The sequence below is a fragment of the Cariama cristata genome, unplaced genomic scaffold (assembly GCF_000690535.1).
Source record: "Cariama cristata isolate BGI_N322 unplaced genomic scaffold, ASM69053v1 scaffold20728, whole genome shotgun sequence".
NCBI lineage: Eukaryota > Metazoa > Chordata > Aves > Cariamiformes > Cariamidae > Cariama > Cariama cristata.
The window spans coordinates 13,834-26,327 of NW_009633162.1; the positions used below are offsets into that span (position 1 = coordinate 13,834).

Here is a 12,494-nt window from a genome sequence, read left to right on the forward strand (position 1 = left end):
AATGCAGCTGTTGTGTTTGAAGACTGTAAACAAAGAGCTGATGATATAGTTGGTTAATTGAGTCATAGTGTGATACATCAGTCAGAGAAATGTGTTGTAGAATGAGGAAAACAGGTAGCTAATTGATGGTGTTTTTTTTTTAATCTATTATGGTTTTGAGATGGCATCACAGCCAAGTGCATTACTGGATTTGTATGCCTGAGAAGTTGCTTATCACTCATTCAGGAGGACTCTTAATCAAAGTCTTAGATTATGGCCTTACTCATTTTATAGATACATAGTTCAGAGGCTTGCTTCTGGGAGGCTTGAGTGAGTTGCAGGATGCGCTACTGCTGGCTTGTCACAGCTGAGGCCAGCCTTGGCTACAGAGAATCTATTGGGTTGTGTGCTGTTAATACTCTCTAAACAAATCAAATCACAGCAACCACCATCCCTCCTTTAAGTAAAAGGTAAAAGTCTAAGTAGAGGGTGAGCATGCATCCCAGTATGCCACAGTTAGAGCTGTGCATGAGCAGGTGTGCATCCAGTGCAGGTGCCTCATGGTACTTGGATGCAGGTGTCAATCTCTGAAGTAAGAGGCGGCTGAAACGCAAGGACTCTGGGAAATGGGCTTACTGACAAAATGCCTTGCGATTTTTCTAAGTTCTACTATAACAGAGGAAGACCTCAAGGTAGAAATGCAGAAACTTGTAAAGAACAAAATAATGTCATAAATGAGTTAATGTGTCACACCCTAGGTGATGACCTTATCTTTTTGTAGGTGTCACTTATTCAGGCATTTAAACAAAAAATAAAAATCTTATTCAAACATATTGGAAGCAGAATCTTTTCACAGTCTAGAAGAGTTTTTTTTAAATACTTCCACTTCTAGGTGTATATGGTAACAGGGAAGATAGGACTATAGCAGTAAAACAAAGTGTGTAGTTCTTTTTAAAAAAGTTTTGTTTTCTGTTTATCTGTGCTTATTTGAAGGGACTGCAGTGCCAGAAGTCCTTGTTCTGGAGAGTATATGAAGGATTTTAATTTATTTTCTTTTGTTAGTAACTCTGAAGAGGAATGTGGGATAAAATGACAAAATGAACAATAAAGAATTGCAAAGATAGATATTCAGAGTTCTAAAAATCTAGCAGCTGTGATTTATTATCTGTCCTTGAAACTGCTCTATTACTAGAAGATTGGAAGATGTAAAAACTTATCACGCTTACCAGATGGATTTCACTGTCTGAAGAAGTGCTGGTGTGATTGGATATACCCAAATGATTATTAGCATGATCACTAGATATTCATGTGCGTGCTAGTCTTTTAATAATAATAATGCTAATAAGTTTTCATTAATTCTAAGAGAGTCGTATCTCTTGATCTATCACAATTTGTTTAAAGAACATGATAAGTATGTGAGAGGAACTGCAGCCTACTTGTATTTCTGAAAGGTCTCTGATTATATGACTAAAGGAAGATCTCAATATGGAAAAAAAGAACGAACTTGGTTTCTGGAAGGAGATGCTCCAGTTATCCCATCAACTCTTAGAAGATATGAAATTCCAGACTGTAAATTCGTTCTGACATGAAGATCTCATACAGGGCAGGAAGTAGATGTAATGTAGTCATTGCTGCACATCTTGCTCAGAATCCTAAGTAATTTCATTTTTAGGGAATAACTTACCTATTTAGGGTATAACTTGGCATTTATGCCAGAATAGCATGTTCCCCTCTGTAGGCAGAGAAAGGATGCCTGAACACAGTTGTTCACTGTGATTGTCAGCAAAAAGTCCCACTGTAACTTGTGTTGTTATCAGAATTTGTTCTGTAAGTTTTGACATTTGAGGGGAAGAAACTTTTGATTTAAGAAGAAATCCTGACTATTGGGCCTTTTAATGAAACCTGTGAAATTAATTACCATGTTTTACAAGGCGGGGGGGGGGAAGAGGGAGGAGAGTAGGGCTAAGCCTTGCTAATTGCAGCTTCTTGAGTATTCTTTTGATATTTAAAAGGAGAGATAAGCATTTAATATAACATTCTCAAACAGGAGAATTTCTTATACCTTGTTTTTTTAACTAGCGTGTGCGCCCTCTGCCACTTAGATTGACTAGAGGTTTTGAAAAACATAATTAAAAATCCAGTCCTGAAACTATTGTGAGCTATTGCTGTTCTGACAGTTCTATTATATGACAACACAATGACACAAGTATCATCGAGTCCTTCTTGGACACTCACTGGTGGGAGTACTTCAAGTGATATAAGTTATGACCCTACCAGAGGTTGCTCAGACCACCCCATGGAAGCACAGCTGAGCCTAACAGCTCCTTGTACTGCTAGTTTTGCAGAATTTAAGATGATCGGAGGGCTGGAGCACCTCTCCTATGAAGACAGCCTGAGAGAGTTGGGGTTGTTCAGCCTGGAGAAGAGGTGGCTCTGGGGAGACCTTAGAGCAGCCTTCCAGTACTTAAAGGGGACCTACAAGAAAGCTAGAGTGGGACTTTTTACAAGGGCATGTAGCGATAGGACAAGGGGCAATGGCTTTAAACTGAAAGAGGGAAGATTTAGATTAGATACCAGGAAGAAATTCTTCACCGTGAGGGTGGTGAGGCATTGGAACCGGTTGCCCAGAGAAGTTGTGGATGCCCCCTCCCTGGAAGTGTTCAAGGCCAGGTTGGATGGGGCTTTGAGCAATGTGATCTAGTGGAAGGTGTCCCTGCCCACGGCAGGGGGGCTGGAAATAGATGATCTTTAGGGTCCCTTCCAACCAAACCTGATTCTAAGACCACTCGGAATCTTATTCTGTCAATAGTGATGAAGTTTGTTTGCTGTTGTAGTTCAGAGTATTGTAACTGCTGGGTTTGGGTAGTGATTGGTCGTATTTGCAACCATTCCTTGAGCGCAGTAAGATTAAAACTGCCCACTAAAATGTGTAAGTAAAGTAGCTTCTTGGGGAGTGGTATTGTATCTTACACGACATCAATTGAAGTCCTGTTTTAATTCAAGCTATTGTACATACTGCTTTCAGAACTGCATAGTGGAGAAAATGCTGAATTTAGTATATGGGTCTACAAGAATTTAACTGAAATACTAATCATAAATTAACAAAAGTAGCACTTTTAAAGGAGACATAAAAAGAAAAGGGTAATTAGTAAAAGACTAGCTTTATTCCATGTGAAGCTCAGCAACAACTTTCTCCTTCAGATGTAAAGATAATTGATTCTGTAACCTTGTGGATTCCAGTGTTTCAAAAATGTAAGTAAGTCTTGAGAGATTTGGTGGCAAGGGGAGCTGATTCCTTCTTTCAATACTCTGTGACCTCTGTTACATTTGAAATAATAACTACAGATACACAAAAGTTCTTGCTTTCTCAAATATTGTGATGAAATCTCATCTTTATTCTGTCTTCATCTTTCCCACCTCTTTTCCAAGGGGAATGTAAAAAAAAAAAAGGAAAAAAAGTTAAGCAAATCTCGTCAATTCTATTGCAGATAGATATGATGTGAGGAGTAGGGGGATGATACATGTTTTTTTTTAAAAAAAAAAAAGTTCCAAATCTTTTTTCTAGTGCTCTCTGGTTAAGGAGAAATTTTCTGTCTCTTTTTTCTGTCTCTTTTGATCAGCCCGCTTTTAAGTTAGAGCAGGTTCTGGAAAACAACTTCAAATATAATGCTTCCTGAATCAGAAGGTTAGTGTTCTCCACTGGAGTTTGATGGTCCCTTGGCTGCTGTATGCTGCCTTTCGTAAACTTTTTCTTCATTAGAAGGCAGGCAATTGAGCCCGATTGTCTTCATACAAGTAACTTCATAATTGAGCCTAGAAATGTCTTCATACAGGTAACTTCTAGATAGGACCACAACTCGTGTGTTTTAATACTGTGTTCCACAGAGGGGTTATTTTTCATGCTATGCTAATCAGTCTTGAAGTTTATTGCCATGCTGAGAAGTAGGGATAATTTCTTGACCTGTAGCTCTTAACTAAGATCCAGAAGAAATCTTGCAGGCTGAAACTTCATACAATACCATCTACAAAGTATGAGAAATACTTCAATAGTAAAATTTGTGCTGTGTATTGTAAAACAAATGTGGAGGAACCAGGTATTTTTCTGTTATTAACATCTCATCAGATGAAAGCTATTTGCTTGATATATTGTCATATTTGTATAATAGTGTTGATACTGCCTCTTGTGTAGAAGGAGGCTGGGGTGGGGGGTAACAGTTTTGTTCTGCTTTAATTAAGGGGCTTGAGTTGTGGTAAACTGAGTGGTATTTTTTGCTCAGATTCTTACTGCTTAATTAGTACATGGCTGCAGTCAACTGTGGTTGAGGGTGGCTTAATGTTATTTTTGAAGAAATGAAGTTACACTTTCTGAAGCTTTGTAGTTAACTTGGGTGTAAAATACTTTGTAGCCTTTGGGAAGGGTACAAATCCATGTCGATATATTTGGAAAACAGTTATATGTACAGCTGTCTCTATAGAAACTTTGAAGTAAAACACTACATTACTTTATATGGGCTACTGCGTTTCTGTTGGGGCAGTTACGTCTTCAGAGCTGACTGGATTCAGCCCTGGTGGTGAAAGGCACTGTATCACACTCTTAAACTTTTAAACTTTCTAGTTGCTTCAGAAGGGAGGAAATAGAAGTTCAGTATTTTCTGTGTGTGTGTGCGCGCATGCGTGCGTATGAGAGAGTGAAAGCTGTGCAGACTGTTCAGCTGGGGCAGTCAGGGAAGTGACGTCCTGTGTTATTTGTCATTCTAGAAAGAGCGGAGAGACATGCTGTAGATGGGAGGACTCTACAGAGGGCTGTGTCTTGTCCAGTGTGTGTAATTATTTATAAATGAGCAACAGGGGAAGGAATGAAATACAGAGAAGCTGTCTAGTATTTCTTTAATGTATCGGACAGTTTGTGGATTTGTAACAGTTCTGTTTGTTTCAATTCCAAATTTGATTTTTTTTTTTGTTCCTTCTCTAGCATCTCTACATTGCTAAGACACTGGACAGTGCTTTCTTTATAGTAAGGAAACTCTGAATTCCTCCAACACTCAGGATGGGGAAGGATTATTATTCTATCCTGGGAATTGAAAAAGGGGCTTCTGAAGAGGATATCAAAAAGGCTTACAGAAAACAAGCGCTTAAATGGCATCCAGATAAGAACAAATCTCCCCACGCAGAGGAAAAATTCAAAGAAATTGCAGAAGCTTACGAAGTGCTGAGTGATCCCAAAAAGAGAGACATTTATGATCAGTTTGGAGAGGAAGGTATGTACATCTCTGTTATGCTGTGATCAGTCACTTTCATTATGTTGAGTGAAGCAAAATAAACATATATGATGCATGAAAACATGGTATGTGTTGATTTTTAGGCAATGTATTTGTACTGCTTGGAAATTTGACTCATCAGGTTTTTTAATGTAAAATGTATAGCAAAGTTTTAACGCTGGTGTAGCTTAAATTTCTTATTTTAATGTGTGTTTATGTTTTTATAAAAATCCCAAATACTTGACAGGCAAAGAACAGTGAATTGAAAAAATTTGTGTGAAAAAATTTGTATGACCCATAAATAGCTTTCTGGGATCTCTTACTGCTGTCTACCCTTGCCATAGCACTTTTTGAGGTGCAGTTGAAAAGAGATGTATTCTTTTCTTAAATTTTTGCTAAAGTGCACTCTGCTTGATCTAGGCAGGGTAGTCCTTCTGAGCAGAAACCCAGGTATCCAGTCTGTAGTTGTCCTTGGCTTCTTGCCTGGAGAGGAAAGAATTTGGCTGATGTCATGAAATACCAGAAGAATTTTTTAGCTTTAATTGTAAACAGTGATAACATGCCAAGAGAATGAGGCCTCAGAAATGTCATATTTATCCTAAAATGGTTATCTGGAGAGGATGACTTTTTTTTATTTTTGACCAACATGACTTTCAGTCTTATGATTGAGCAACAGAGGAAGTCATTAACATCCCTTCCCTTAAATGTGTGGTATCAGAGATTCCACATGAAATAATTACATCTGTTGTGACAAGTAGGCCCACTCACTCATTGCCATTCACTCAGGGCCGTGTTTTTTACTAATATGAAGGAAGACGCTTAAATAGCAGTACTTTGGGGAAAATTGTGCGTTCTTATGAATGCATAATAAAATTTGGTCCTCTGTCATCTGTAGGACTTAATACAATTGTTAACTTCATAAATTCATGTAGAAAACCTTCAGCTTCTACAGAGGATGCAGGTTTTTTTGGTCTTTTGTTGCATTGCATCTGTTCAACACTTTTGTGCTGTTACTGAAACATTCTAGGAAAAAAGTGTTTATGTACATACTAGAGGCCTTTGTTGCCTCTTGGGTCTTTTGCCTTCTTGCACTTTTTCCTTCTCACCCTCTGCCTCCTTTCTCTATATCATTATAAACCTATTCTGTGGATTCATTTGTGTTTTAGATTCTTGTGCAGCAGCTCATCCTACCTACTTTCCCAAAATACCATTTTAGCCACTTCTACCAAAGATCTTGAAGTAAAGCAAATAAAGCAATGCAGCCTTTGGCATCCTAATATTGCATACTTGAAGACAGAGGTTCAAAATGTTGATTTCTCTTTATTTGGGACATAATATTAAACCAAAGTATGAATTTTTAGAATGATAAATCTGGAAATACCTCCTGATGCCTTAGTTGCTCTCTAAGCTCTTTAGTTTCACTCTCAGATGCAACTGGTAGTTATGAGGGAAAGGCAGGGGCTGGAGTGGGAGGAAGGAGGAAACCTCAGTGTTACTACAGCCAGGAACTTGAATATACCTTCAGTAACTTTTGGGTAGCTATTCCAGGAGATGTCTGTCTACTATCACAGATTGAATCCACTGATCTGGTTGTTTGACAAATACTGTGACAGAAGGATGTACTACATGTTGCCATGTACTTTTAATATGGTCTGGTATTGAGGAAAGCATTCTCATTCTAATGTCTTACTTGGTTACTATTGATAACCAGTATACCAGTATTAAGCTTATGCATAGGAGGTCTAAAACACTGAGTAAAAAAAAAAAAAACAAACCCCACACCAATAAACCCCTCTTTCAGATTTAGGGAATGCATGCTTCATTAATGTAAACCTTCACGTTTTTATGGCTATGGAAGTAGGATAGCAGCTGTAGTGCTGAGCTGCTGTAAGATTGAAAAAAATAAAATAAAACAACCAAACATTGTAAGTTTAGAAATAAAAATCTCTTCTTAAGACTGTCTTTCATCTTAAAAGTTTGATGAGGTATCCTGAAATGGTCAGTGCAGGAGAGCACTAACTGTTATGCGGAAATACATAGAGATCATCTATTGGGAAAGAGACATTTAAGAAAATTTATTTTAGCTGGGTTTTGAATGAGAGAGCAGGATGTACAAGGGACTGTCCAGTGAGAACTGTAAGGGAAATCTTATGAGGAAGAAATGAGATGTAGATCTCTCCTTGTGGAAGATAGAAGAGAAAGAACAAAGCTATTTGAGAACATTCTGATATTTTGCACAGAGGTAGTGACAGTATATATAAGATTTTTGTACCCAAAGGGGTCGTAGGAACTTCAAAGCTATTTTTATTTGTGGCTGCAATGAAAAGAGTTCCCAGGTTTCTTACCTATTTTATATTATAGGAATACAAGCTGTGATAAGTTTGGGATTCTAAATTGAACATTGAGGAAGCATATATGGGTGCTTGACTATTGTCATGTTACCTTTTACTCAAACTGAATTGCAGGAAAACAGAGGTAAAGCTACTTAACACTGAGTTAAAGCTGAGCTATGGAGAGTGTGGAAGATGTTGCATAGGATACTGCATAATTTTCCCCAGAAGTCATCTTGAAGAGGGGTGCAACTCCCAACAGACTTTGCAGGACAAGAAAAGATAAAACCAAGCAGACCTATCTTCTGTTTTAAGATGCTAATTCTCTCAGTAACTGGCTTCAACCATATGAAATAAAATTGGCGGTGTGAATACTTGTTCTTCTGAAGTAGAAGTCATTCTAGAGCTTCAGAAACTCTGTTGCTGTTCAAGCTATTCAATTACTGCTTGGTACTGCATAGTCTGATGGTGAGTCCTCATTGAAACAGAGACTTTTCACTCTACTGCAAAGACCTTTTCAACTCATCAGTTCTGATGTCATTACACTCTACAATAGGAACACTTATACTAATATTCGTTTTGTTTTTAACTGCTTATTTGTCTTATTTAGGTCTGAAAGGAGGAGCTGGAGGACCTGATGGGCAGGGTGGTACTTTCCGGTACTCCTTCCATGGCGATCCACATGCTACATTTGCAGCTTTCTTTGGTGGAACAAATCCTTTTGAGATCTTCTTTGGAAGGAGGATGCCTGGTGGCAGAGACACTGAAGACATGGAGGTGGATGGTGATCCGTTTGGATCCTTCACTAGTTTTAGTATGAATGGTTTTCCAAGAGAAAGGAATACAGTTGGTAGCCAGTTACGCCGTAAACAAGATCCCCCTGTAATCCATGAACTTAAAGTGTCATTGGAAGAGATTTATCATGGCTGCACAAAAAGGATGAGGATTTCACGTAAAAGGCTTAACCCAGATGGTAGAAGTGTCCGAACAGAGGACAAAATTCTTACTATTGAGATAAAAAGGGGATGGAAAGAAGGCACCAAAATCACTTTTCCAAAAGAAGGTGATGAAACACCCAACACAATTCCAGCTGATATTGTTTTTATTATTAAAGATAAACCTCACTCTCACTTCAAGAGAGATGGATCAAATATTATCTATCCTGTTAAGATCAGCTTGAGGGAGGTAAGTTTCTCAGTTTCTCTTTTGGTAGAACTTACAAGCATTTAAACCTGTTACAATATGATACAATGGCTATGCTGCGCAAGCTGTATGGCAGCAGCAAAGGTTGGTTTTTGTTTTTTGTTTTTAAATAGAGTCTCACTCTTGTAAAGTCAGTGTGTGGCTGCAGAGCACAGTTACTTGTACTGGAAGCAATAGCTGTTTTGATAAAAATGGAGTATTGTTTCAAGCTGTAGGTGGAAGAGCATGAGGGTAGAAGGGTTAGAGTAAAGGCTGATATATCTTAAATCTTCATACTTTACCTTTCTAGCTAAATATATATTAGTCTGAAGTAACAAACACAAATACAATTAACAAATACATCCAATATAGTATGCTGCTTACTGCTGTGATATGATTGCCTCTTCTGTAGGACAAAGTAGGAATGTCTTAAATATTTTCATTGCCAACAAATTCTAAGTCTGCCTTTTTATGTCATAAGTTATTTCAGTGTGATTTCAAAGTACATAGAGATTGATTTCATGAGGATAAATTATTGTGAACAGGTGTTACAGCAGCTATATATAACAACAAAAATGGTATAGCTTTTTAAAATTCCATTCCAAGTCAGAACACATTGGCTTTCAAAATGAAAAATCAGAAAGACTACTTAAGGGTCTGAAGCCTTGAAAAGGTCATCGTTTAAAAGATAATGTAGCTGAGTGTGTGTGATGTGATTTTTTTCCTTCTTAATTAGCATTAGGTGAAGAAATAAACTCTTGTTTGCATTATAAACTCTTTGCATACATTGCAAGCTCCCTTCTTAAAGCATTCTGAACTAAAAATACATCTGAAGTGAGGTGAAGCACCTAAAATAGGATGAGGGAGAGAGAAAAGACAATAGTTAATGTTGATGTGGGTAATACAGTTCCTTCATAGATAAAAGCCTATTTGGACTCATTGCATTGTTATGTAAATTGGTAGTTACCAGTATAGACTAAGTGTGCTGAATCAGGTGAAGTTAGAGGAATCACGATGTTATCGTAGATCCTAGTAATGAGAACAAACTATTGAATAAAGCAGGAGAAGGTCTGTAATGTTTTGATTTTGGTGCACTGAAATAATTGTTTGCTTTTCTTTGAGCATCACAAATCCTTACCTAAGATGGCTGTGAAATTTTATATGCCTCTGCTCATAGACACTTAAATGTTGTTCTGCAGTTGATATACTATAGGTTGATAGTGTATTAGGGTAAACCCCTGTGCAATGTAAATAAACAAAAAGTGGAACAAGACTCTAAATTTCCAATGGAAGCAGAGCAGCTGGACGTCTCCAGAGAAGTATGAGTGAAGAGTTCACTCTCTGCTCAACCACCTTATTATTTGATAAAGTCTTTGAAGGATATATGAGCTGAATTATCCCCCAGTGGCCATTGTGTAAGATGGGTAAATTCCATTATATTCAGTGACAAACTGAAGCCTTGACTTTTTGAGAGGAACAATGTATTTGAATTTTGCAATCTCAGTGTTGCACAGTGGAAATACTGTTTAGAATGCTAGTCTTTCCTGAATAATCCAAATTCAGTTGTAGGTACAAATAAAGTTCTGACCAATTTCTTTTTCTCATGATACAATCTTTCTTTAGGCTTTGTGTGGCAGCTCTATCAATGTGCCAACGATAGAAGGAAGAACCATACCCATGACAGTAAATGAAGTTGTAAAGCCTGGGATGAGAAGAAGAATTATAGGATATGGTTTGCCATTTCCCAAAAATCCTGACCAACGTGGAGACTTAATTATAGAGTTTGAAGTAATTTTTCCAGATAACATTTCTCCGGCATCAAAAGAAGTACTTAGGCGAAATCTTCCAGTTTCATAAAATGAAGACACTGTAAATCAACAATTTAAATAGGACACTGGAAATGCAGAAGACTGGCAAGTCTGTGCTTTAAAAGTGCAATCTGTAACAACTAGTGGAATATATGGGGTTTTTTTTTGTTTTGTGGGATGGGGGTGGGGGGAAATACTGTAATGCTGCATGAGAAGAAAAGGCTTAAGTACAAGTCATACAGGTGACTTTTGCAGTAAAATTTACAGGGAAAACCACTCATTTTATTTTGCATCTTTCTGATCAGAAGAATTTATTCATTATTTTGCCTAATGTAAAATGTAGTAGGTTTTTACAAAGTCAGTGCATATTTCTGATACAGTATTTGAGCCTCCAAGTACTTGCTTATATCCCTACCCTATCTATACCATTACCCATTTATACAGAAATTGGAGATAGTAGTACAAATACACAAATGTATAAATATTTTAAAGAGCAAAACATGAAAGATACCGTTTTGGTATGTTGCCTTCCACTGCACAAAGCATAGGCTGGGAAAATCAGCTTGGACTCCTGAACTGCCCCCAGTGGAATGAAAGCATTTTATTGCCCCAGAATGTGTGAGGACGGCATTGTGAGTCTAGCAAAGGGCATGTGGCTTGAGGAACAAGAGTAGCCATTTGCTATGGGATAGTTCCTCAGCCTTCAGGTGGAACAGCAAGAAGGGATTCTACAAGTTCATAAACAGCAAATGATGGGCCTGCTGTTGAATGGGGCAGGGAAGCTGGTGACAAATGACATGGAGAAGGCTGAGGTACTCGGTGCCTTCTTTGCATATGTTTCTGCCAGTAGAACAAGCCTTCAGGAATTCTAGACACCTGAGACCAGAGGGGAAGTCTGGAACCTCGATAGTGGAGGACCAGGTTAGGGTGCGCTTAAACTTGAAGTCTGTGAGCCTGACAGGTTGCACCCCTAAGTATTGAGGGAGCTGGCGAATGCCATTGCAAGGCCACTCTTAATTATCCTTGAATGGTCATGGGAGATTGGTAGGTGTTCCAATAGACTGGAAAAGAGCGAATAGCACTCCTATCTTCAAGAAAAACAAGAAGAAGGATTTGGGGAGCTACAGGCCAGTCACCTTTACCTCAGTCCTTGGGAAGGTGATGGAGAAAATTTTGCTGGAAAGCATTACCAAACACACAAAAGCCAAGAAGGTGGTCAGGAGTAGTCAGCATAGATTTACACAGGGGAAATCGTGCTTGACCAACCTCATTGCCTTCTACAATGAGGTGACTAGCTTTGTGGATGATGGGAAAGCAGTCCATGTTGTTTACCTTGAATTTAGTACACAGACTGATAAAGTACAGGTTAAATAAGTGGAAAGTGAAGTGGGTTACAAACTGGCCAAATGAGTGGGCACAGGGGGGTGTAATCAGTGGCACAAAGTCCAGTTGGAGGCAAGTCAGTAGCGGTGCACCCTATGGCTCAATACTGGGGCCAATACTATTCAGCATCTTCATTAATGGCCTGGATTACGGGATGGAGTGCATCCTCAGCAAGTTTGTGAATCATATAAAACTGGGAGGAAGGTCTGGTAACACCAGACAATATATCACTTTTCAAAGGGACCTCAATGGGCTGGAGAACCGGACAGAAGATTCTCAGAGTTCAACAAGGGGGAATGCAAAGCCTTGCTCCCTGAGGAGTAACCCAAGGTACTACTATGCCCTGGGAGCTGACTGTCTGGAAAGCAGCTTGGTGAGAAAATCCTGGGGTCCTAGTGGACCACAAACTGACCGTGAGCCAGCAATGCACCCTTTTGGCAGCAAAGGCCAAAGCTTTGCTAGCAGGCTGAAGGAGAGATGATCCTTCCTCTCTGCTCTCAGCACTGATGAGGATACATCTGGAGTACTGTGTCCAGTTCTGGGCTCCCTAGTGC

At 38.7% G+C, this 12,494-nt stretch overlaps 1 protein-coding gene across 1 annotated transcript; it reads left to right on the plus strand.

Annotated features, from left to right (window-relative positions):
- The first annotated feature begins 4,861 nt into the window (after positions 1-4,861).
- Positions 4,862-10,766, plus strand: DNAJB4 (DnaJ (Hsp40) homolog, subfamily B, member 4). Its single transcript, XM_009706662.1, has 3 exons — positions 4,862-5,237; positions 8,178-8,752; positions 10,373-10,766. The coding sequence occupies exons 1-3, from the start codon at positions 5,027-5,029 to the stop codon at positions 10,604-10,606; spliced, it is 1,020 nt and encodes a 339-aa protein (XP_009704964.1). The 5' UTR covers positions 4,862-5,026; the 3' UTR covers positions 10,607-10,766.
- The last annotated feature ends 1,728 nt before the right edge of the window (positions 10,767-12,494 follow it).

Bases quoted from the DNA above. Each gene is read 5' to 3' on its own strand.
- DNAJB4 (XM_009706662.1), top strand. From the start codon at position 5,027: ATGGGGAAGGATTATTATTCTATCCTGGGAATTGAAAAAGGGGCTTCT. The intron at 5,238-8,177 runs GTATGTACATCT...TGTCTTATTTAG, and splicing joins TGATCAGTTTGGAGAGGAAG to GTCTGAAAGGAGGAGCTGGA. The intron at 8,753-10,372 runs GTAAGTTTCTCA...ATCTTTCTTTAG, and splicing joins TTAAGATCAGCTTGAGGGAG to GCTTTGTGTGGCAGCTCTAT.